At 51.5% G+C, this 26,033-nt stretch overlaps 1 protein-coding gene across 7 annotated transcripts in view; it reads left to right on the forward strand.

The window, feature by feature from the left end:
• PLA2G6 (phospholipase A2 group VI) overlaps window positions 1–26,033 on the forward strand; it is a 58,916-nt gene that overhangs the window by 11,073 nt on the left and 21,810 nt on the right. For all 7 annotated transcript variants that reach the window (XM_029953511.1, XM_029953509.1, XM_029953505.1 and 4 more), the window contains exons 3-7: window positions 15,425–15,640; window positions 16,587–16,770; window positions 18,686–18,873; window positions 21,174–21,270; window positions 22,307–22,489. In XM_029953511.1, coding sequence (XP_029809371.1) covers window positions 15,425–15,640; window positions 16,587–16,770; window positions 18,686–18,873; window positions 21,174–21,270; window positions 22,307–22,489 — 868 coding nt within the window. The remainder of the gene's footprint in view (window positions 1–15,424; window positions 15,641–16,586; window positions 16,771–18,685; window positions 18,874–21,173; window positions 21,271–22,306; window positions 22,490–26,033) is intronic.

Raw genomic sequence — 26,033 nt, forward strand, 5'->3', positions numbered from 1 at the left:
GGGGGGGGGGGTACTCCTGGTCTCTGCACCTTCTGGCCCCAGGGGCATGGCGAGAGAAGACCTGGCTTCGTCCAGGCTCTGGGCTGGACCCACGCTGCGGGAGGGAAAGAGGAGGGCCAGAAAAGCCGAGAAGGGTCAAATCGGGTAAGGTCCAGGGATCCCCAGTAACTCTGGGTCTTTAAAGGAGTGACTGTCCATGTAGGGGCCGGGCAGGGTCTATTTGAGAGAATGTATAAGGAAGGGGCAGACAGCGCTGGGTCTCCCGTGGGCAGGAGGAAAGGCTAGGAAGCCAGGAGAACTGAGCCAGTTGCAGAGCCGGTTGGCACAAGGGGTAGAGAAGTGGCCAAACACCCAGAATGCAGGGTCCAGAGGAACTTGGCAGACGGGCACTGGGCTAGCGCTGATGGCCTTTTGCTATCGGTTCATCCATCTGGCCAGCCCACTGTCTGCCCCTTCACCACGCACCGGGCATCTCTAGTGGCTCGGGAGTCCCAGGTCCTGAGCGAGGCCCAGCTGGTGCTGTGACATGACAGAATGTGCTTCGGGTCCTTACGGAACATGCTGTCTTCGGGGAAGGCCACGTGGCAGCCACAGCCATGTGCGGAGAGCCATGGCAGGGACGGACTGTGGGGACACAGGAGGTGATCGCTCCCTGGTGGGCTACTCAGAGCCTGAAATGAGTAGGAATGTACCCGGCAGGGGAGAGTGGATAAGGTTGTTCCAGACGTGCAGAGGCGTGGCGGCAGGGGCGCCCGCAGGCTGACGACCTGGGTTGGATGCCGGGCTTTGGTGAGAAGTGAGGCTGGAGGGAGCCTCCGGGGCCGTTCCGATCCAGGGTCGTGCCGGCGGGATCTGAGCGGTAAGCAGGGAGTCTGTGTCCAGCCAACAGGGGGAAAGTGGAGGAGGCCAATCAGGGGAGAATCCAGGCCTGGCTCCACAGGGAAACTGAGGCAGAGGCCCCCACAGTGGGTGCTTGGGCAAAGAGCACAGCTCAGCAGCCAGTGGGGACACCAGCTTTAGCCCAGCAGAGCTAGTCTCCACGCCAGACAGAGATGGGCCTGAGCTGACGGCCACGCTGATAGCCTTGGTCAGGACAGGGCAGGCAGGCTTCCTGCGGCTCTAGAACCTTCCCCAGGTCCCTGCTGAGCAGGCGGGGCGGGACCCCTCTTCTCAGGGCCCCCTCAGCATTACTTCTGAGGCTCTCAGCTCTAGGAGCTGTCCCACCTCCGCCCACCATCACCAAGGTCCTGTCCGCTACAGATGTCCCTTGACAGGGTTCCAGATATGTCTCAGCAAGCGTGAGCCCCGCAGTGGGCAGACTTCCATCCAGGGGTTCAACCTTTTGCCAACAGGTTATTAACTACATGCTTATTTTTCTCATATTTATTAACTTATTTAATAAAGGTAGAAAGACAGGGTGAAAAATACCCTCTTCTTCTTAATGGCTTCCCGGAAGTTGCACACATGCCTTTCACTTGAATCCCATTGGCTGAGATGTAGTCACATGGCCACAGGTCGCTGCAAGGGAGGCTGGGAAGGGGGGCGCCTTGTATTCCAGTCGCGTGCCAATCCAAAAGCCAGGGCTCTGTTTTTCTCCGTTTTGCTGCCGCCTCTCTTTTCCAGGCCACGGTCCTTGTACACAGACCCCAGCTGGTCCCCGCCACCCAGCCTCTGGCTCTGCCCGGAGTCTTTCCGGAGCATGAATCTGATCACTCCCTCCTCTGCTTGAGTCTTCGAGAACGCCCCGTTCCCTTAACGCATCAGCTGCTCAGCCTGGCTTTGAAAGGGCCAGTGCAATCAAGCCTTGCTCCTCCCTCCGGTCTCGGTTCTTGGCACCCCGGGCTCCTGGCTTTCGCCCAGACTCTTACATCGGCCTAGAACATTTCTCTTTCTCTGCCTGCCTCACTTCTACTTGCCCTTCCCTGACCTTCAGGCTAGAGCAGGTGCTGCTGCTGTGTGGCCCCATAGCCCCCCGTCCCTGCGCTCAGTGGACTGCCTTCCTGGTAGACACAAAGCCCATGGGGGGAGAAGCTGTGCATGTCTTGTTCAGCCCAGGACAGTCCCCAGCACCCAGGCAGGAGCCCAGCCCACGTAGGTTTGTGAGATGAGCATGATGTATTGGACGTGGTTTCAACGGTATTTACGGAGGGGCCGCTGCTTGCCGTGTCCTCTGTCCAGGACTGGGGACTGTCGGATTCAAGGCATCGAGGACATGAGCTAGGAAGCAGGAGGAGGTCATGAAGAGTTGCAGAAATGGCCATGCCAAGGCCTGGGGTGTGTGAGGGCCAGAGTCCCGGGGGTTCTCCTAGGGGTTGTCATTACGGGGTCTCCCTGTTGCTCCCAACGCACTGCAGTTTGTAGAAGGAAGGGTTTGGTTTACTAGAATTCTTCGGGGTGCTGAAGTTCTGTCTTTGAAAGGCCCCCCCCCCCCCCGCTTTACTTACCTGGAGGGCTCCAAACTGCCCCAGACACGCAACTGCATTACCGGTGGATGGCGAGGTACCGCCCTCCAGCCTCGGGCTCTGGGTCCAGGGCTCCTTGTCCTGCTGCGACCCAGCTTCCGGAAGGGGCAAGGGGTCAGGCTCTTCTGAATCCCCTGGTTTTATTTACCCAAGGGGCCTGTAGGGAAGGACCCACCGTGTCCGTATTGGGGGACAGATCAGACCCTGGCGGGCACAGAGGGCAATGACAGCAGTAATTGTATCCCCCCTACGTGTGAGGCACTGAGGTCTACATAGTAACCCACCGACGCCTCCCAAACAGGCCCAGGACATGGGGGTCTTACCGACCCTGTCTTACAAAATAAGGAACGAATTTTAGTAACTTGCCCAAGTCACATAGCCGGTCAGGCGTGGAGCTGGGCTCCAGACCCAGCACTCTGGCTCCAGCACCCAGGTCTTTCTTCCCTTCCCCCTGGGCAGAGCTGGGCAGGACCTGCTCCCCTGGGCCCGTCCTGGGCGCCCCCTGCACTGGCTCTTCTGGTGTGAGCCCCAGGGTGGCCGCCGCGAGCACCACGTGCGTTATCATGATAGCGTCCGTACTTATGTTCCCTGCTGCGAATTCATCACCTCCTCCCGCCCTTTGCCTGTGACATGTGACAGTGGCTGAAATCCACCAGCCCGTCACTGGTACCCAAGCGGAAGCAGGGCTGCACTTTCCAGGAATCCTAGAAAGAAATGATCAAAGCGACACATGATCTTTGCGTCTTGAAAGGGAGCTGATCTTTGAGGTCCTATGCACTGGGCCATTGATGTGTCAGCACCTCAGGCAAGCTGAGTGGCATGTGTCTGGCCCCGTTCCCTGTGCTGGCTGCTTCCCTCTTCATCCACCCTCTCTGAGTGGAGCTGGACACAGCACGTCTGTTCCCCAGGAGCTCACGCAGTAGCAAGTAAGGTAGATCTGTACCCAGCATGCAGCGGGATAAACGTTATAATAGGAATGAGTAAAGCTCTTATGTTCCCCAAACAGACCTCCCCTTGTCGCCCTTCCTTCTCTGTCCTCACCGCCACCACTCTTCCCCACCCCGTTTGCCTGACCCTCGGCTCCCTGCCCTGTGAGTGGGTCCTCACCCACCCTCTTCTCCCTCGGCACTGTCCCTATGTCTGTCCACCCCTCTTGCTTTGGATCACTGTGTGTCTGTTTGCACATCTGCGTCCCCAGTAGAGCGCAGAGGTCCTGAGGGACAGCACCTGGGACAGAGTCCTCTCTCCTGATGCCAGGCACTCAGGTGCACAGTGTGTGTTTGTTGCGTGTGTGGCTGACTGTGTCCATTGAAGGTGGATGTGTTTTTAACAGGAGGGGCTAGAAAAGGCCTCTCAGGGATAGCTGGGTGAGAGATGAGCCTAACACGGGGAGGAAGAGGCAGCCTGGGGGAGGTGAGGAGAGAGGGCTCCACAGAGAGAGGGCTCCGCAGAGAGAGGGCTCCGCAGAGAGAGGCACATCACATGCAGAAGGTTTCTCCTCCATGCCGAGGGACTTGTGCTCAGCTTTGAAACTAGAGAGTTAGAGACCACTCTAGCCTATTGGTTCCTGCCCCTGTTTTGGTCTCCGAAGCCACTGAAAGTCCCTGGGGATGACTTCACCCCCAAATGCTTGGCCACACATTTGCATGTGATTTCCAGAAGTTCACAGACCCCCTGCAGCGCACCCTCAGGTCACTCCCAGCCAAGGCTGAGGCTTCCCAGAAGCAGATGCCAGGGGGCTTTTGTCTTGGGGCTCAGTTCTAGAAGAGAGGGAAAAGACAGCCCCACGAGGCCCTCTCGGTGTCCAGTCTTTTCTCTGAATCTTTCGCCCCTGGCCCTAACCCAAGCCTGGCTCTCCCCTGAAAGCCTCAAAAGTTTTCTCTCCGGGTCTTCCCCCTGCTGGGCCTGGAGGAGGGACAGGGTTCCCCTGCCCTCCAGCCTTGAATCATCGGCCTGTATTGCCCACACTCTGTGCTGGGGGTTCCCCACACCCTTGGGGCCATGTGTCCCTGGCCCAGAGCACCCTGTCACCATCACTGCCTGTCTTGATGCTCGGTTACTGTGAAATTCTCAGGGCGCCCCTCACACCCACGGCCCTTGGTGCCAGACCTCTCCCAGCCCACACACCCATCCCCTGGATCTTGTGATCACCAGTAACTGCATCTCTTTTGCAAATACAAGCTCCCCACGTCCCGCCCTTGGTCCTGTCTTTCCCCCTCCTCCTCCCTGCTCCTCTCAATGTCAAGTTCTCCCTCTGCAGACACAGAGTGAGCCATCCCCTGCTGACTTTCATGGACTTCACTTCTTGCCCTGCTGAAACTGTCATTATGATCACACCTGCATACCCTCTCGGCTTTCTTTTTTTTTTTCCCTTTTTCTTTTCTTTCTTTTTTTTTTTTTTCTTAACAAAACTCGAATGCTGATTAATTCCAGTTCTCCTCCATGGCCGGAGGAGCTCCCCTAAAGGGCCAGCAGGTATGCCTCACCCTGTCCTCCCCCTCCTTCCCTCCCCTCCCCCTCCCCCTGCAGCTGGTGAGTGCCCCCACCCTGGCTGCCCACACCACCTGCTCCTGCATTCAGGGCCTTCCCTATTGCCACTGCAGACTCCAGTCTCTGTCCAGGTCAACATCCCCTCATCCACCTCGGGACATCGCTTCAGCAATTCTTTCCTCTCTCTTGGGTAATTTCCCCCTCCTGACTAGGTATTTTCCATTGCTATACAAATGTGCTGTTGCCTCTTTTTTCCTTTTTTAAAAAAATTTCATTCTTGACTTCATTTCCCTCCAGGCAGTGCCTCTATTCAGCTGTCCTCAATTCCCTCCTCCTGTTCTCTCTCTTTAAACTTGTTAAAAATGGTGAAATATGCCACACATGGAAAAGCACGTACAGCTCGATGATCACAGATACCTCTGCACCCATGTCAAAAGCCAAGACATTGCAGCACCCGGGAAGCCCCCCTTGTGCTCCCTTGCCCCCCAGTGGTGACCATTAACCTGACTTGCTGGTCATTGCTTCTGTGCCTGACTTGTTTGCTCAGCATTTTTGAGTAAGATTTCTACATGTTTTTGCATGGAACTGGGTCCAACTTCTGTGCAGTACAATTCCGCTGTGTTACATACATCACAGCTTTACTTACTCATTTGGGTATCGGTGGGAATTTGGGCTGCTTCTGTTTTTCTTGGTGTGTATATGTGTACAATTGTGTCAGGCAACTATTGGGGAATGGAATCCACAAGCCGAGGCCATATGCATCCTGAGCTTCAGTGGATAACGCCCCTCTGGCTTCTTGTCAGCAGTGAAGGAGATTCCCATTACTTCTGATGCATATTGTTGCCAGCTTAAAAAAAATTATCATTCTGTTGGGTGTGTACTAGTGTCTCATTGTGGCTTTAATTTGCCTTTACCAGATTACATAGGAGTTTGAGCACCTTTGGATAAGTTGTGAACCATTTGCCAGTCCCTTTCAGTGAGGTACCTGCTCCATGCTCTTGAACACTTAAAAAATAAAGTTCTTTTTCTTACAGAGTTTTAGCATCTATTCAAATGCACACCTTTTTGTTGGTTATGTGTGTTGCAGCCATCCCCTCATGGTTTGCCCTTATGCTTTTTTTTAAATGTTTATTTGTTTATTTTAGATAGAGAGCACAGTTAGGGGAGGGGCAGAGAGAGAGAGGGAGACACAGAATCTGAAGCAGGTTCCAGGCTCTGAGCTGTCAGTGCAGAGCCTGATGCAGGGCTAGAACCCAGGAACTGTGAGATCATGACCTGTGCGGAAGTCGGACACTTAACCGACAGGCGCCTCAAAGTCCTTGTACTTTCTTAATGCTACCTGTTGATAAACAAGAGTTCTTAGTCTCAAGGAAGCCGGAGTCTCTGATCTCTTTTATTGTTTATGTACTGTTTAAGAAAGTTCTTCTCTACCGTGAGGGGTTGAGGCTATTTTTCTGTAGTTCTATAGTATCTTCCAGAGGCTTTATTATTTTGCCTTTTGTAACTAGATTGATTTCCTGCCTGGAATAGACTCCTAGGTCATAGAGTCTACTTTCAAGGGACAGAAGTTCTGAGGCCTCAGCTGAAAGCCTTGGTTTCACCAGGGTCCTTCCAGCTTAAACTTTAATCTCTGTTTTCTAAGTACTGAAAAACGGCCAGTTTCTGCTCCGCTCTGTGTCCTCTCTGGTACTGTTTTCTGTTTGGGTTCGTCCTTTCTTCCTTCCTTCCCTCCTTCCTCCTCCTCCTCCTCCTCCTCCTCCTCCTCCTCCTCCTTCATGTTTATTTATTTTGAGAGAGAGAGCATGAGCAGGGGAAGGGCAGAGAGAGAGGGGGACAGAGGATCCAAAGTGGGCTCTGTGCTGACAGCAGCAAGGCCAGTGTGAGGGCTTGAATTCACGAACTGCAAGATTACGTATGACCTGACCTGAAGTCTGACGTGCAACCAGCTGAGCCACCCAGGAGCTGCTCTGTTCGGTTTCCTGACATCTTGCTCTGTATAACTTGTGAGAGAAAACTGCATGCAGAATTTTGGGCTTCCCTGTAATTCCCTCAAGTTCTGGGCGTCTCGGAAAACTCTGAATACTGGCCTCTCTTTGCCTAGTGGGAATTCTGGCTGCCTCTCAGCCTTTCTATCCTTTGTACCCTGCATCACAGACCCCAGAGTGCCCCGAGTAAAAATGTGGGGTTTCCCTCAATGTGCTCCCCTCTACTCGGCAGTCTTGGCCCCGTGCTCTTGCCTGCCTTGGCTTCCCTCCAAGCACCTTCATGTACTCCCTTGCATGAAATCCTGACTTTCTATTTGTTTACAGCAAGAAGGCTAGTTTGGTACAAGTTCCTCAGTCCTATCCAGAAGTAGAGGTTCCTCCACATAATTGATAGAGAATATTTATGTTATCACTGAGTCAAGATATTTGTCAAATTCCCCCATGACTTTTTGTTTGAACCGTAGATAGTTTAAAAAAATTTTTTTAGTTTATTTATTTAATTTTTTTCTTTTTCAAATCTTTGAATTTCTTTTTTTAATGATTTGTTTTATTTTTCAAAAATTTATTTATTTTTAAATTTACATCCAAGTTAGTTAGTATATGGCACAACAGTGTTTCAGGAGGAGATTTTTTAATGCCCCCCACCCTCTTAGACCATCCCCCCTCCCATGGCCCCTCCAACAAACCTCTGTTTGTTCTCTATATTTAAGAGTCTCTTGTGTTTTGTCCCCTTTCCTGTTTTTTTTTAAAAGCTTTTTTTTTTAAATTTTTATTTATTTTTTATACAGAGTGAGACAGAGCATGAGAGGGGGAGGGGCAGAGAGAGGAGGAGACACAGAACCAGAAGCAGGCTCCAGGCTCTGAGCTGGCTGTCAGCACAGAGCCTGATGCGGGGCTCGAACCCACGAACGCGAGATCCGACCTGAGCCGAAGTCGGAGGCTTAACCGACTGAGCCACCCAGGCGCCCCTCCCCTTTCCTGTTTTTACCTTATCTTTGCTTCCCTTCCCTTGCATTCATCTGTTTTGTATCTTCAGTTCCTCATGAGTGAAGTCATAGGGTGTTTGTCCTTCTCTGACTAATTTCACTTAGCATAATACCTTCCAGTTCCATCCACGTAGTTGCAAATGGCAAGACTTCCTTCTTTTTGCCAAGTAATACTCCATTGCATATATATACCACATCTTTTAAATACAATTTTTAAAAATGTTTTATTTAGTTTTGAGAGAGAGGGAGACAGCATGAGCAGGGGAGGGTCAGAGAGTGAGGGAGACCAGAATCCAAAGACAGTCTCCAGGCTCTGAGCTGTCAGCACAGAGCCTGATGTGGGGCTCGAACCCACAAACTGTGAAATCATGACCTGAGCTGAAGTCGGATGCTTAACTGACTGAGTCACCCAGGCACCCCTACCACATCTTTATCCATTCATCCATTGATGGACATTTGGGTTCTTCCTATACTTTGGCTATGGTTGATAGCGCTGCTATAAACATTGGGGTACATGCACCCCTTCGAAACAGCATACCTGTATCCCTTGGATAAATATCTAGTAGTGCAATTGCTGGTTGTAGGGTAGCTCTATTTTTAATTTTTTGAGGAACCTCCATCCTGTTTTCCAGAGTGGCTGCACCAGTGTGCATTCCCACCAGCAGGCAAGAGAGATCCTCTTTCTCTGCATCCTCGCCGACATCTGTGGTTACCTGAGTTGTTAATGTCAGCCATTCTGAAGGGTGCGAGGTGGTATCTCAGTGTGGTTTTGATTTGTATTTCCCCGATGATGAGTGATGTTAAGTATTTTTCATGTGTATTTTGGCCATCTAGATGTCTTCTTTGGAGAAGTGTCTATTCATGTCTTTTGCCCATTTCTTCACTGGATTATTTGTTTTTTGGGTGTTGATTTGATAAGTTCCTTATAGATTTTGGATACTAACCCTTTATCTGATATGTCATTTGCAAATATCTTCTCCCATTCTGTCAGTTGCCTTTTAGTTTTGCTGATTGTTTCTTTTGCTGTGCAGCAACTTTTTCTTTTGATGAGGTCCCAATAGTTCATTTTTGCTCCTGTTTCCCTTGACTCCAGAAACGTGTTGAGTAAGAAGTTGCTGTGGCTGAGGTCAAAGAGGTTTTTGTCTGCTTTCTCCCCCAGGATTTTGATGGCTTCCTGTCTTACATTTAGGTCTTTCATCCATTTTGAGTTTATTTTTATGTACGGTGGAGAAAGTGGTCCAGGTTTATTTTTCTGTACGTCACTGTCCAGTTTTCCCAACACCACTTGCTAAAAGGGACTATCTTTATGCCACTGGATATTCTTTCCTGCTTTGTCAAAAGATTAGTTGGCCATATGTTTGTGGTCTATTTCTGGGTTCTCTCTTCTGTTCCATTTATCTGTTTTTGTGCCAGTGCCATGCTTTCTCGATGATCACAGCTTTGTAATACAGCCTGAAGTCTGGGATTCTGAGGCCTCCAGCTTTGGTTTTCTTTTTCAAGATTGCTTTGGCTATTTGGGGTCTTTTCTGGTTCCATTATTTAAAAGATTTTTTAAGTGTTTATTTATTTTTGAGAGAGAGAGAGAGCAGAGGAAGGGCAGAGAGAAAGGGAAACACAGAATCTGAAGCAGGCTCCAGGCTCCGAGCTGTCAGCCCAGAACCTGACATGAGGCTTGAACCTACAGACTACAAGATCGTGATCTGACCCAAAGTTGGATGCTTAATCGACTGAGCCACCCAGGTACCCTAGTTTATTTATTTATTTATCTTTTAGAGAGAGAGAGTGCATGTGGGTCAGGGGCAGAGAGAAGGGAAGAGATAGTAGCCCAAGCAGGCTCTGCACTGCCAGCTCAGAGCCTGATGAGGGGCTCAATCCCGTGAACCATGAAATCATGACCTGAGCCAAAATCAAGAGCCAGATGCTCAACTGATTGAGACACCAGGCACCCCATTAAAATTATTTGAACCATAGATAGTTTATATGTATCTATATGTACTTCTTTTGTATCTGTATGTATTTTGTTTGTATCTATATGTATTTATTTTCAAATATATAGGAGATTTTTCCTTCCCTTTTTTTGTTACTGGTCTCTTGCTTAGTTTCATTGTGATCAGAGAACATGGTCTAAATACTTCAAAGCCTTTGAGGGGCATCTGAGTGGCTCAGTCAGTTGAGTGTCTGACTCTTGGTTTCAGCTCAGGTCATGATCTCAGTTTGTGAGTTCAAGCCCCATGTGGGGCTCTGTGCTGATGGTGTGGAGCCTGCTTGGGATTCTCTGTGCCCCTCTCTCTCTGCCCCTCCCCTGCTTGTGCTCACGCACGCTCTCTCTCTTTCTCAACAATAAATAAACAAACAAACAAACATTTTTTAAAAATAAATATTTTAAAGCCTTTGAAATTTGTTCAGATGTACTTTCTAGCCCAGCTTATGTCCAGTACCCTAACTTTTGTTTGCACGTGCTTGAAAAGAATGTTCATTCTGTAGCTGGTAATGTCTCACATGTGTTGGCCAGGTCAGGTTGACTAGTGATTCTAGATCCAACAGGGATTTTGTTTGTTTGTTTGTTGTCCCCTCTTTGTCTCCAGTAATGCTTTTTACCTTAAACTCTACTTTTTCTCTTATCAATATAGCTTCACCGGGTTTTTCTGGGTTAGTATTAGATTGTATAATATATAACATATAATATTAAAATATATATAAATATAAATATATAGGAATATTTTTAAAAATATTTTAAAAAACATACATTTTCCTTATGTTTTAAATTTTGTTTTGAGTATAAAGTTGTCTTTTTTCCTGTATTAGCCTTGTCTGTTACTCCTTACATTTATCTGGAACATTTACTCTATTTCTACTTCATCTAATTCTGATACATTTGAGTCTAAACCTGTCGTCTTGCTATTTTCTTTTTTGTTGTTATTCTACCTATTTTCTTTATTCCTTTCTTTCTTGTCTTTGCACACAGTTGGTTTTATTTTTATTTTTATTTTTTTATTTATTTTTGATACAGAGAGAGAGAGAGCATGAGATGGGGAGGGTCAGAGAGAGAAGGAGACACAGAACCAGAAGCAGGCTCCAGGCTCTGGGCTAGCTGTCAGCACAGAGCCTGACGCGGGGCTCGAACCCACGAACGTGAGATCTGACCTGAGCCGAAGCCGGAGGCTTCACCGACTGAGCCACCCAGGCGCCCCGGTTTTATTTTTGTTTTGTTTTAGTTAGCTTTCCGGAGATGCAGTTTACAAAAATATGAAATTTACCCACTTGAAGTGTAGCATTTGATGAGTCTTGGCGATGGTGCACAGCCATATGCCATCACTACAGTCAATACAGAGAACATTTCTGTGGTCTCCGAAATTCCCTCCTTTGCGATAAGTCCCCTGCACCCACCACCACCCCTGGAAAACACTGATATGCTTTCTATCACTGAGGTTTTGCCTTTTAATCATACAGCATGTGGTCTTAGGACTTTTTTTCCACTTAGCATAATGATTTCGCAATTCATGATCATTTTCTTATTATGCCATTTATCCCCTCTCTGTCCACTTGAAAGTTATGCATTCTGTCATTCTCTTTTAGCGGTAACTGTTGGGGGACAATTCTCTGTGGGTCTCTCATGTGTCAGTACATCTTGCAAGCAGAGAGATCGACTTCCTCCGTTTCAGGCTATCTTTACAAGGAGGTTCATAGAGTGCACAGCCTCAGAGGATAGAGATCAGGTCTTTCCCTCAAGTAGCAGGGACGTTTGCTTCCTCTCTTGGGTAATAGAGATCATATCATCTTCTAGAACAAAGCTGAGACAGATTTGCTTATTAACAATTGTAGAAGATTCGAGTTCCCCACACCCAGGGTTTGTCTCTTCTGACACAACATGAGCAGGTATCACCTGGCCCTCTTCGTGTCCCCCGTGGGAACCGGATCCCAGGGACCTGGCGTAGCCGCTGATACGCAGGCTCGTGCTGTTGCTGTGAGTAAGGCATTGTCCTTTGTCTTTGATCCAGGAATCTCGTGTCTTCTGCCAGCTTCCGTGAAACTATGTCAGGCGAACTTGTTAGTTTGCAAGTAGGGCAAAATCCGAAACCCTTCCCAGTTCTTGATAGAAACCTGGAGATTGAAACACACATCCTTGGCCTAACTGAAGTACAATTAGTACTTTGGTGACTTCCAGAACAATAAACGGGCCTTAGAACTTTTTAACCCCATTGATTCCCCCTCCAGCCTTCTATTCCATTTAATTTTTTAATTCTATTTTTATTTTAAGCCCAAGACATGATGCCACCAATACTTATTTAGTTTCACCTCATATTTGCCATTTTCATGGTACTTTGTTTTTCCCCTGGATCTTAGGGATCAAGTTTCTTCTACCTATTTCTATTTTCTTTTGCGTAGGTGCACTAATGACAAAGCCTCTCTTTGTTTCTCTTTGTTTATGTGACTGGTGAAATGTTTTAATATAAACTTCCTACTTAAAGGGAAGCCAGCTGATACTGAACTCTCTTGGACATTTATTTTCTTTTAGCTCTCTAACAACGTCGCTCCATTACCTCTGGCTTCCCTTGCTGGGAAGCCCGCTGCCAGCCTTTGGAGACAACTTTCTCCTCTGCTATTTTCAGTATTTGTCTTCACATCTCCTTACAGCCGTTGTAACATGGGATGTGTGAGTTGTTGCCGGGTTTCACTATGTTGACCGATACGTGCCTTCCTGTATTAACTGCTGTGCCACAAACTACCCCAGACCTTGGCTTGAAACAACAGTCAAGGGGCGCCTGGGCGGCGGAGTCTGTCGAGCGTCCGACTTCGGCTCAGGTCATGATCTCACAGTTTGTGGGTTCGAGCCCCGCGTCAGGCTCTGTGCTGACGGCTCGGAGTCTGGAGTCTGCTTCAGATTCCGTGTCTCCCTTGCTCTCTGGCCTCCTCTGCTTGTTCTCTCTCTCTCCCCCACCCCCAAATAAAGAAATCACCATTTAAAAAACAACAATCAGTTATTGGCTTGACTGCAGGATCCACTTCTAAGATGACTCGCTCACAACTGCCTGTTGGCTGGGAGCTCATCCGGGGCTGAGGGTCCAAGGCCAGGAGTCATCCCTGTGGGCTGTGTCACTCTCCCCATGGCATGGTGACTGGGCCACAAGAGAAAAGAGGAAGAAACTTCCAGTCTCTTAGGGCCTTGGTCCAGAGATGAGGGCAGCATCCCTTCTGCCATATTCTGTTGGCAGAACAGTGACTGCACCACATTTAAGGGCAAAGAGACCTACGCCACCCCGGCTAAACGGGAGCAGAGTCAACAGGTTTGGGGGCCTTGTTTTAAAACGCCCACAAGGTCCCCGCGTGTGGATTTCTATGTTTGTGTTTGTGTGGAAGGGCCTGTAGGTATTTTCAGTCAGTCTAAAAAAAGGTGCCCCTATCTCCTGAGCCAAAAACCCTTTGGATCTGCAGCGGTGCTTGCAGAAGCCTCTGGAAGCATGGCTTGCTGTTTTTCTGTTTGCTTCTCCCAGTACCTGGCAACATTAGTCCTCCAGGATCCCTCCCCGCAGTAGGAGGTGGCCCGCCCTGGCCTCCAGGCCCTCCCTGTCCCCCTGAGCCCACAAGGTTGTTAATGCTCCGGTGCATCCCTCCAGCCTCCCAGGTGGCAGCAGCCGCCAACACAGCCCACTTCCTGGATTTCCCTAACCCCTTCCAGCCTGGCATTTCATCCGTCTGCTTAGGTATCCAATGCCTCACGCATTTTATGCCTTTTACGTTTTGTCGCGCATTTCTGGTTGTCCCTAGGAGGCCTTCCAGTCCCCCTTACCTGGCCTGCCGTGGAAGTGAAAGTCCTCAGAGAAATCCTGTTTTCCTTCGGATTCTTCTCACCAGTATTCACATGCCTGATTCCACGGTCCCCATGAGCCTCCTCCTTTGCTCCCCTCTACAGCAAAACCCCTAAAACACACTATCTGTCCTTGTCCAATTTCTTACATTCCATTCCTTCTGAAAGCATTCCAACCAAGCTCTGCTTTCCACCAAAAGTGTCTTGTCAAAGCCGGCAATGTCTTACTGATGCTAAACCCAGTGATCAATTTTCAGCATCATTTTTCATTGCCATTTTGTGTCATTATCCTGACGCAGCAACAGCACTTAACATGGATGGTTCTGATGTTAAGAGGTCAGCAAGATGAAACCAAAAGGAGCCAAGGAGAATGAGGAACGACTTCCTTCCGTGTCCTCTTTTCTTTGTTTTTCTTTTCTGTAGCGCTCATTACCTGGCAGTTTGTTTAATGTACTTTGTTGCTTTGATTTTTACCTTACTCATTGTGCTAACTCACCCATAAAAACCCGGGCTCCAGGAAGGCAGGCCATGTCATCTGTTTTGTTCATTGATTTACTCCTCCATTTGGAATAGTGGAAGGTATTTGGGGTGCCTGGTGGCTCAGTGGATTGAGAATCTGACTTCAGCTCAGGTCATGGTCTCGTAGTTTGTGAGTTTGAGCCCCGTGTCAGGCTCTGAGCTGACAGCTCGGAGCTGGGATCCTGTTTCGGAGTCTGTGTCTCCCTCTCTCTCTGACCCTCCCTCGCTCACATGCATGTGTTCTCTCTCTCTTTCTCAAAAGTAAATAAACATTAAAAAAAATTTTAATGAAAATGAAAAGTTTTTTTTAATTATAAAAATTATATTACTCATCGTAGAAAATCTAGAAACTTTAGAAATGGATAGAGGCGCCTGTCTGGCTTAGTAAAGCTATGACTCTCGACTTGGAGGTTGTGAGTTTGAGTCCCATGCTGGGTGTAGAGACTACTTAATAGATAAACAGTTGTTTTTAAGGAAGAGGAATGAATAAAGAACATTTAAATTATTAAGTTATTTAAAGAAGAGAAATAAATGAACATTTAAATTATTATAAAGACACATTTTGACATATTTCCTCCCAGGTTTTTTTTAAACACCATTTAGATCACATTGTATCATACACAACTTGTATCTTGCTTTTGTACTTCACATTACAAAATAACATTTCACTGTTCTCTCTTTGTTTTAAATGTTTTTAATTTATTTTTGAGAGACAGAGACAGAGCAAGCAGGGGAGAGGCAGAGAGAGAGGGAGACACAGACTCTGAAGCAGGCTCCAGGCTCCGAGCTGTCAGCACAGATCCCAACACGGGGCTCAAACCCATGGACTGTGAGATCGTGACCTGAGTAGAAGTCAGATACTTAACCAACTGAGCCACCAGGTGCCCCAAGACTGTTCTTTTTAATATCACATCTTAATGTGATAAGATTAACCAAGTGAGCCATCCAGGTACCCCGAAAATATTTTTAAATAAAAAGAAAATCCTGACTCCGTTTAGAGGTGTGTCCGTGTGCAGGTGCACGTGGTGGGGAGGGCAACCCGGCCAGAACGGGCTGGTGCACGGCCAGGGGCAGGCAGGGACCCATGTGTGGGGGGGGACCCAAGGCTCAGACTCCAGCGAGGGTGCGGGTTGCAGCCGGCTCAGTCCCGCATCGTCCTCCTGTGTCCCTCCACAGACTCTTCCAGCTGGAGGGAGAGGCGGACGCCCTGGTGAACTTCCAGCACTACTCCTCCCAGCTGCCGCCCTTTTACGAGAGCTCCAGCCGCGTCCTGCACGTCGAGGCCCTGCAGCAGCTGACCGACCTCATCCGCAGCCACCCCAGCTGGTCGGTGGCCCATCTGGCCGTGGAGTTGGGCATCCGGGAGTGCTTTCACCACAGTCGCATCATCAGGTGGGCCAGGAGGGCCGGACCCTCGGCAGGGTCCGTGTGTACGTGTGTGTGGATGGGTGGAATCTGGGGAATCTTCAGCCTGCCTCAGTTCCCCTCTGCCGGGCAACCTTTGACTTAAAAGGGGGCAGCATTGCCTCTGAGTGGGAGCAGAGGAATGCCGACCCGAAGCCAGAAGGAGAAACGTAGGGTGTAACAGGTGCCTGGCCCCACCCCATTGTTGTATCCCCACCATGAACTTGAATCCTTCTAATACCCGCATAAAGCAGCATCATTCCCCCAAGAGACCATGTGGCCCGTGCAAGGTCACTCCGCTGGAGATGGCTCAAGAGGCCTCAGCTCCTTGCATCTCCTTCCAAAGATCCGGGTGACCTCCTGGTGGCTGGACCACTTTCTTGCATGTGGCCCTTCAGCCAACACTTCCCTCCATGGGAACACTCCCGAGCGGGACCGTGTGGGCCAGGCCGCAGGACTGCGGCTCGCCTGCCCGTCCTGTGGTGGCCGCAGCTCAGGTCCGCTCCCAGGCCCTAGACTCGAAGACCCTCGCTGCGCTTTACAGCGTACAGACCGTTTTCTGGAACACCGTCATGTCTCTCCTGCCGCGGTTCTGGCCGTTTCCTAGGGCAGGGTTACCTTTTCCGTAGATGAGGATACAGAAGCCCAGGAAGGTTAAGCCAGTTGCCCAAGGCCAGTGAGATTTCCGCCTTCCGACCCTTTCCACACCACCCTGCCTGCCGCCCTTTTCAGGCCGGCGTGGCCCCAGGACACGTGCTGCATGCAGATGTGCAGCTGGACGGCTGACAAAATCACATCAGACACAAAGAGTTGGTGAATCAGCCCCATGTTTGGACCAGCCAGCCCGAGTCTGGCGTGAATGCTCTTGAACTCGAAGCCCATTCCCTCTTCCGCACCTGAGTCCTCAGCACCCCTCTCTCCTTGCCCCCCACAGCTGTGCCAACAGCAGGGAGAATGAGGAGGGCTGCACCCCCCTGCACCTGGCCTGCCGCAAGGGTGACGGGGAGATCCTGGTGGAGCTGGTGCAGTACTGCCACGCCCAGCTGGACGTCACCGACGACAAGGGAGAGACTGCCTTTCACTATGCCGTCCAGGGCGACAATTCCCAGGTGCTGCAGGTGAGCAGGGGTGACCGGTGCCGGCAGCACCCCACCGTCGCCACTTGGTCCCGAGCTCCTTCCCAGAGGGCATACCCCCTTCTCCCCTGCTGCCCTCCTCGTGCTTGTCAAGGAGACCCATCCTTGATCCCTGGGCTCTGACCACCCTGGGGAGGCCCTCCGACCCAGGAAATGGGTCCAGCCAATCAGTTTGGTTCCACTTGTCCCGAGCCCCTGCTGAGCCCGACCTTGGCCTGGGTGACTTCGTTTCAGCCTTGCTTGGAGGGGCTCACGGTCCGGTGGGTCCTGAGCTCTGCTTTTGACAGGAGCTCAAAACCCCAGCTGGCATCTGGCTCCTGTAGGCAATGTGCACCAGACATACCCGTCCTGTTAAAATTTTGATCATCTGGGCTGAAAAAATGAAAATAAAAATTGCAGGGGCGTAGATGGAGTGATGTCACGAAAGGCAACTTTATATATCAGCCAGAAAAGACAATACCAGACAGTATTTTATTGCCCAGAGTTAGTTAGAAGAGGCTTCGTTAAGATTATGCCCCCCTCTGCCCTGGCATCGGAAAGGGATGACATTATTCCAGAAAATGTGGGTTTATATCATATGGAAAGGGACTTCCACGCGCATTGTGCCCCGGAGAGCCTGTCTTGTTGCAGAGGACAGGCGCCAGCGCCTTCTGTCCTTTATCGCACGCTGGTCTCAGGTCGGGCCCTGGGTGGAATGTTGTGTGTTCCAGTCAATTCTCCAAACAGCGTCTATGGGTGGGGTCATCATCTCCTTCTCTTTGCCAAAGAAACTGCGGTTGATGGGGCGCCTGGGTGGCTCAGTCGGTTAAGCATGCGACTTTGGCTCAGGTCATGATCCCGTAGTTTGTGAGTTCCAGCCCCGCGTCTGGCTCTGTGCTGACATCTCAGAGCCTGGAGCCTGCTTCAGATTCTGTGTCTCCCTCTCTCTCTGCCCTTCCCCTCCTCATGTCTCCTCTCCTTCTCTCTCAAAAATAAACATTAAAAGAAAAAAGAAAAGGACACTGAGGTTGAGTGAGGTTAAGAAACGTGCCCAGGGAGGGGCAGAGCTGTGAGTGGGGCCCCGGCCCTAGTGTCCAGCCTCTTTGCTGGTTCCCAGCTCGTTGACAGGCCCAGCGCCGGGCCGCAAGCACGCAGGAGTTGTTACCTAACCTGTGGAGACAGCGTTCAGCCGCACATGAGGAAATAACACCTCCTGGCTTTCTTTGTGATACGGTTTTTTTTTTTTTGGAATTGAAAAAGTAATATCAGCAAAATAAATTCAAGGAGGAGAGACCAAAATACATAGTAGAAGTATACAGTGGGGAGAAGGAATCCCTCCCACCCAGACCCCCAGTGGCCACCCCTAGGAACAACCCCCTTTTAAGCTCCCAATTCAGAAATTGTTCTTTCTCTTTTTCAAAAAAACTTTTTTTTTAATGCTTATTTATTTTTGAGAGAGAGACACACACGGTGTGAGCAGGGGAGGGGCAGAGAGAGAGGGAGACACAGAATCAGAAGCAGGCTCCAGGCTCCCAGCTGTCAGCACAGAGCTCAATACAGGGCTTGGACCCACGAACTGTGAGATCATGACCTGAGCTGAAGCAGGATGCTTACCAACTGGGCCACCCAGGCGTACCCCCCCCGCACCCCACATTCAGAAATGTTTCATACGAGTCACAGCGATGCCAGACCAGCTCCTGCCCCCGCCCCCCCAACGACTGGCACAGCAGGCGTCCTGTTTGCCTCCAAACCTCCGTTCTCTGGGGCTTCCCTTAATGTTCCTCCCAGTGTTGTCTCATTGGAAGACTTCCCTTCCCCTCAAGTCGGTGGAGGAGACTGGCCCGGAGGGTGCCGGGGAGGGTCACGCAGGGGGCTTGTCTCTGCCAGGCCCCGGCCTACCCTGGTGTCCCACTGTCAGCTTCTAGGGAAGAACGCGTCGGCCGGCCTGAACCGGCTGAACGACCAAGGGCAGACGCCTCTGCACCTGGCCTGCCAGATGGGGAAGCAGGAGATGGTCCGCGTACTGTTACTGTGCAACGCTCGGTGCAGCATCATGGGGCCCGCCGGGTACCCCATCCACACAGCCATGAAGTTCTCCCATAAGGGGTAAGGCCCCCCCTCCCCCGCGACCCCACCCAGTAGGCTGGCTCTCCAGCTCTGACATCGCTCGGCTTCACGGCCAGGAGAGCAGGGGCCTCCCCAGGCTCACGAGATGTGTATCAGACGCTAGTGCCAAGGCCCAGCCCTGGCCCAAAGAGAGTGCGCGATGAACGTGTAACGGGTGTGAATCTTAGTCCAGAAAGTCAGCTGTGCCAGTAGAGCGTTCACATGTTTTCCTCAACGCACCTTGATTTCTGGCCACTGACTAGAGAAGAACAATCCAAATCTTGGCCGGGGTCCTCCCCCTGCCACCTCCCCCAGGTGGTCCTCCTGGGCTGGAGGCACACGCAACCCCAGGGAGGGGCCCACCCGACCATGCCCACCAGCCCAGTGTGGCCTGTTTCCTGGCTGCTCCGTGTGGCTTCTCCGGCTTCCTGGCTCGGAGCCCAGGGATGCTTAGCAAGGTGGCCCAGGGGCCCATCTTTCCTGGCTGGTGGCACTGCTGGGTGGCAGGTGCCCCAGAGGCCTGTGCCGTGGGGAACTCCAGACCAATCTCACATTCCTTCCCTTCTCCTGAGACCTGGGAAGGCCTGGTCTGTGGAAGAGTCTCCATGTGGAGTGTGGGTGTGTATATGTGGGGGGGGGGGGAGGTGATAAAAATGATGAATATCTCAAAATATTGCCCAATGGAAACACTACCTGGAAAGGCTGACAGAACGAATGAACAAGGCAGTCAGCCCTGCAGTCTGGACGCTGTACTAAGCGCTGGCCTTAGAGAGATGGAAAAGAGAGCGGCTCTGGGACAGGAGACAGGAAGTCACCTGGTGCTTCTAGGCTGTGCTAAACAGGCAGGGGGAGAGCAGAGAAGGCTGCACACACATGGTGGGGTCAGGGGCACGCCTGGCCATCCCCCAGGCCCTTCCTTTCCTGGACTCTGCCGCCACCGTGCTGGCCCCCATGGCGTTGCCATCTCCTCAAAGGTCTAGTCCAAGCCTGGGCCAGCCCACATTTCCAAGATCCTCCCCAGCACTGCCGAGATGGAGAACTTTCAGAAAGACTCGACCAAACGGTTAGAGACAGTACTGCCACCTCGCCTCCCGGTGGCCGGGTCCCCGGGTTGCAGGTCACAACCCGAGCGGGCTCGAGCGGTGGGTGAGGCTCTGTTGCAGCTCAGGGAAGGCACGGCGGCCCCGTGCTGGCTCTGCTCCAGCTTCCCCAGGCCGTGCTGCCCAGGGTCCCGGTATTGCCATGTGGCTCCTTCCTTAGACACCTCTGGCCGCCTTCCTCTCTCCCCTGCCAGGCCTCCCCTGTGGGGCTGGCAGAGATCGCAACGGACAGTTGCATGTTAGACGATGCAGGGGACCTCACACCTTGGGGGCACCCTACTGCCCCCACCACCACGTCCTCCCAGGGCCCCGGCGGGGACCTCCCTCTGCCGCCGCCCAGCACTCCAGGAATCACAGGTATTGGGGCCACAGAGAGTGGTCCCGTCCCCTTTCCCATCTGGGGAGCCCCTCTGCTGTTGGCATCAACTCCGCTGACCTTGACAGAGCCAGGTTTGGGCCGGGGGACTCAACATGCCCTTTGCAAACTGTCTTCAAGGTTCACTAGTGTTGTGGCACGTATCAGAATTCCCTGCCTTTTTAAGGCAGAATAATCTTCCGTGGTCTGGATGGACCACATTTTGCTTTCTCCTCCATCTGTCGAGGGACACTTGGGTTGTCTCCCCTTTCGGCCAGTGTCGCTAGGCACGTGGGTATACCAGTTTCTGAGTCCCTGCTCTCAGTCCCTTTGGTTGTCCACCCAGGAGTGGAAAGTCACTGCGACCTTAATTGCTGTGCCTGCACTTCCCACAGGACACAGGTCACTGCAGGGAACAGCAACGGCAGAGGGCCGGGGGGCTGGAGGGTGACTGCGTGCCAGGTGCAGAAATGAAATGTCTTTTCTCCCTTAACCCCCACCAGTCCGGCTGGGACTGTGCAGACGGCCTCAGCCACTTTCCAGAGATCACCAGTGAGGAGTCTGGGGTGTGACTCTAAAGCCAGCACCAGTGAGAGTGATCATTGCCGATTGGAGTTATCAGGGAAGGCTTCCTGGAGGAGGGGGCTCGAGCTGTGCCTACAGGGGCTCAGGGTACCTGGGACATACCATAGTACACATGCTGGTTGGTTTTATTGCAACTCTATTTGTAGAAACTCTTCTTCCCCAGGGGTTGAAGCCCCAAGTGGTGGCCTTTTCCAGCCCCGGGCCATCTCCCGCCACCCCCATGGCCTTCTATACTGCCCCTTGGCTCCTCTTCCCCTCAGGTGTGCTGAAATGATCATCAGCATGGACAGCAGCCAGATCCACAGCAAGGACCCTCGCTACGGAGCCAGCCCCCTCCACTGGGCCAAGAACGCAGAGGTAGGCAGAGTCTGAGGGGGAGCGGGGTCTGGGGGGGAGGGTTCCAGGCCCCTTGTTCCTCTGCTGCCCACAGGAAGCAGGTCCCTGAGATGACTCTGGGAGGAGGGTGGGTTGATCTCATAGTGGTCCCGCAGGCTCTGCTGCTCGCTGGCCCAGGGACTGTGTCCCCTCTCTCGATGTCCCCTCTCTCGGTTCTTTGCGTATGAATCGTGGGTCCTGTGGCCTGGCCTTGGGAGGTGCGACGTCAGCGAGGTAACACGTGAGAAAATTCTTCAAGTGGTTCCACGGCCTGCCCCTGAGCCAAGCTCTGGGCCCCTGGGAGGGTGGCCTCTGGTCCCTCATCTCCAGGAAGCACAGCTCAGCAGGGCCCTCGATGGCCCCAGGGACTGTGGTCTGTCTTGATGGGCCAGGAGGGAGGAGATGGCCAACTTCTGCAGGGCACCTCCTTCCTGCCCGGAGCTAGACCCCAAGTCAGGCCTTTTGCGTACGCGTTGTCATTCGTGGTCACCCCTCCGTGAGGTAGGGACTTGCGTTTCTGTTTTCACAGAAACGTGAGGTGCAGGGGGGCCCACCCAGGCTCACACAAGTGGGAGGAAGTGAGGCTGAGCTGTGGGCTCCAAAGGCCACGCCCCTCTCAGGATCCCAGGCTCCCCAGGAGGCCTGTGTTGCTAAGGCCCAGGGAGGGGTCAGACTTTGGCAGGATCCCAGGGAAGGTCGCAGGGAGCAGGGTAGTCCTGGGACTTTTCTGAGATGCATGGGGTCCCATTCGCTCCAGGAAAGGACCCGGAAGCCCCTTAAATCAGCAAGCACAAATCAGCTTTCTGTCCTCTACTGCCTGGGGTGCCAGTGGCGTGGGAACCAATGTGCGGGGCCGTCCCCAGAACTGGGGCCTGCCACCCGGGTTCTTCTGGTTGCTAGTGCTTTCCAGAGGCCCGATGCCCGACAGCCTCTCAGGGAGGCGGCGGCGGCCCGGGGTGCCGCCGGCCACTGCCGCCCTGAGTGCCGGCCACCTCAGCACGGCCCCTGTCTCCCGCAGATGGCCCGCATGCTGCTGAAGCGGGGCTGCGACGTGAACAGCACCAGCAGCGTGGGGAACACAGCCTTGCACGTGGCCGTGATGCGCAACCGCTTGGACTGCGTCATGGCCTTGCTGACCTACGGGGCCAACGCCGAGGCCCGCGGGGAGCACGGCAACACGCCGCTGCACTTGGCCGTGTCGGTGAGCCTGGGGAGAGGGGACGGCCTGCCTGTTGCACCCTCTCTCACCGCTCTCTCCCTTTCCCCACCCCTCAGAATCTTCCTCCTACCTTCCTACACTCCATTCAGACCTGCCTTCTCCCTCGGGAACCTTCCACGTCCCCCTCTCTCAGCCCAAAATGTTGTCTCCTTCCTCGACACTCCTGTCCCTCTGGCTCCCGTGTCCCCCATTTGACAAGTGCATGGGGTGCCGGCTCTGGCTACCCACTGTGGCTTTGGGCACATCACGTCACCTCTGTCAGCCTCGATTTCCCCCTCTGGAAACCAGAGGTGTGGGTACCCACCCGGCAGAGCTGTTGGGTAGAGTGAGCGGTGGACCCTTGGTAACCCCAGGAGGAATGTCCAGATGACACGTGCGGTTCCTGGCCCCAGCGGGCACCCTTCAGATATCACGTCTCCTCTCCTGCATTATTAGGGAAAATACCCATCTGCATATTGTTTCTATCTCCTGGGGAGGGGGGGAGCTATAAGTTCCCGGGAAGCAAGGTCTGCTTGTGCATCTGGTGGTCCATGGTCGGTGTTAGCCGCGGCTCTTGGTTTATTATAGAGCAGACTTCCTCCCCCTAAGACCCTGCCGGTCCGGCTAGACAACCAGAGTATGAGATAATGAATACGGGAAGGGAAGGTTACTGTGTTACGGATGTGGGTTGTGTGCGTACACGCCTTCCGCAGCAATGCCATGTACCTCTAAGTATGTTCCACAGATTTCCAAGGGATGGAATTGGAGAGGCATCTGGGACTCTAAAAGAAGTAGATTTAGGGTGACCCCAAAGACATCCTGTTTTATAACAAAGGCCATCACTGGGAAAGATGCTGTTGCCCCTGAAGGGAGAAACTGAAAATAAAACCATGGCCATTTTTAGCACTGAATGAGCCCTTAGAATGATCGAGCTCATCAGTTCTAAATATTTTGGGTCTACGTGGTCCCTTTATCCTGTTAAAAATTAATTATTGAGGAGCCCCAAGATTTTTTTGTTTATATGGGTTTTATCTATATTTAATAGATTGGAGATTAAAAATAAGAAAATTGCAAAATATTAGTTCATTTATTTAAAAAATTTTTAATGTTTATTTTTGAGAGAGAGAGAGAGAGCATGAGTGGAGGAGAGACAGAGAGAGAGAGGGAGGCACAGAATCTGAGGCGGTCTCCAGGGTCTGAGCTAGTGTCAGCACAGAGCCTGATGCGGGGCTCAAACTCATGAACCATGAGATCATGATCTGAGCTGACGTTGGCCCCTTACCTGACTGAGCCACTCAGGTCCCCCTCAAAATATCAGTTCATTTAGAAATAACAATCCACTGGGGCACCTGCGTGGCTCAGTTGGTTAAGCATCCGAATTCGGCTCTGGTCATGATCTTACGGTCTGTGGGTTTGGGCCCCATGTCTAGCTCTGTGCTGACAGCTCAGAGCCTGGAGCCTGCTTGGGATTCTGTGTCTCCCTCTCTCTCTGCTCCTCTCCTGCTCACACTCTGTCCCTCTCTCTCAAAAATAAAATAAACAGAAAAAAAAAAACCCAATCCACCAATCACCAGCTAGCCTAAATAAATAACATTTTTATGTAAAACAACTTTATTTTCCAAAATGAAAAATAATAGAGAAGAGTAGGCGTCCTTTTACATCTTTGTGAAACTTTTTAACGCCTGGCCTCAGAGAAGACGTATTGAGCCTCCTATCGTCTGCTACATTTATTCTGTTGCAATATGTTGTTGAATATGTGTGGGGGGCTAAGACGAAAATCTGGCCTCCCATAGCTATGTTGGAAAAGATACACAGTTGCACCTTTTCAGAGAATCATGAATATTCCTTGATGTTGCACCAAAACTGGACGAGGCGTAGTGTATGGCAGGTCAGTTGCAGCGGTCAGAGCAGCCATTTCCACGAACCTTTCACACTTTGTTACATTAAACACTTTATTCCGCTGGTATCTCTTGCACTTTGCACGGACCTCTTGCACTTTGCACAGATCTTTTACCCATGCATAGGTTCCTCGGAAAATATTGGTTCGCTGTGTATGCATAGAAACGGTGACCCATTTCATCAGACAGTATCAAAACCCCACATTTGTAAATATCCCCACTGATCTCATCAGGAGAGTCAAGTTTGGGCAGCTGTCAAGCCCGTCATGGCATACACGAGTTTTCTGGAACTGCCACTTCTGTTTGCAAGCTTGACTTTTATCATTGGCACAAAATATTGTCAGATGTTTTTCTTGAAGTGCCAGGTTCCCTGTGTTCATTTTTGAGAACACGTCTTCTAGATACCCAAGGCCGAACAGCCGCAGTTTGTCTGTCAGTCATGGTCTCAAGTAATAATGGTGTTCCAGGGGGAAAAACGCATGGCTCTGCCCACAACTCAAGCAAATCGCATCCGTGCTTTTCCTCAAGTTTACGGTGGTGCCCTGGTATGCCACAGACATGCCCGCGCTTTCTCTCCGTCTTACGACACTGAGTACAGTGTCAAGTTTTAATAAAATTAGTTCTAATTGCTTCATGAAGGGCATTCCAAAGTGAGACTGGCTTTTTCATTAATTGGTTGGTATTTTAAAATATTTTTATTTATTTTTGAGAGAGACAGAACACAAGCAGGAAAGGGGCTGAGAGAAATGGAGACAACACACAGAATCCAAAGCAGGCTCCAGGCTCTGAGCTGTCAGCACAGAGCCCGACACAGGGCTCGAACTCATGAACTGTGAGATCATGACCTGAGCTGAAATGAAGAATTGGCCGTTTAACCAACTGAGCCCCCCAGGCACCCCTAAGTTGGCTTGCTTTTACACCATACTTAAATTTATTTCGAAGGAAAAGTTCTATTACTGATGTAAGTGGTAAACCAGTGACATGAAAGGAAAGAAGCCAAGACAGAAATATACAACTAATGATTCAAGCATGCATAGTCCGTGCCCATATAAATCCTAATGTACATGGACCACAATTTGGAAAACTGCCTTCTAACACACCTCCTCATTGTCTAGGGACATTAGGCGCCAGGAAGAGGGAGGGGATAAGACCAGAGCTCAGTCTCCAGGCAGCCAGTTGATTGGTCTGTTCTGGGAAACCACGCCCCACCCTGCCCCCACCCCACCCTGCCCAGCCTCCAATGTTAAATGCACAGAGCACTTTGAAGAGAGGCCGCACTTGGCACTTGAATCGGAGGATGCGTGCTCAGTTACCCCTTCACAAGTGGCACCCTGACCTGACGGACAGAACAGCCTTCCCCTTCCCTGCTCCCCCCTTTGCTGCTGCTCCTGGAAGTGATCAGCAGCCTACTCTTCCGTGTCCCCAGGGTCCCTGGGCAGGGGTCATAGATGCATTGCTTCCTTCGAGGAGCTGGTGGGGCTGGCACCTGGGGTGAGTCCCTTCCAGCTTCTGCCTGAGTTATTCAATGGGTGGGGGATCTGAAGGGTTCCAGCACCTTCTGCCATGCCCGTGAGAGGCCCACTGAATCGGTGGGCTGAGTGGAAGAGGCTGGCATCCTTTTTCTTTTCCTTTCCCTGAGCTGTTGGATG

The sequence above is a fragment of the Suricata suricatta genome, chromosome 10 (genome assembly GCF_006229205.1).
Source record: "Suricata suricatta isolate VVHF042 chromosome 10, meerkat_22Aug2017_6uvM2_HiC, whole genome shotgun sequence".
Taxonomy (NCBI): domain Eukaryota; kingdom Metazoa; phylum Chordata; class Mammalia; order Carnivora; family Herpestidae; genus Suricata; species Suricata suricatta.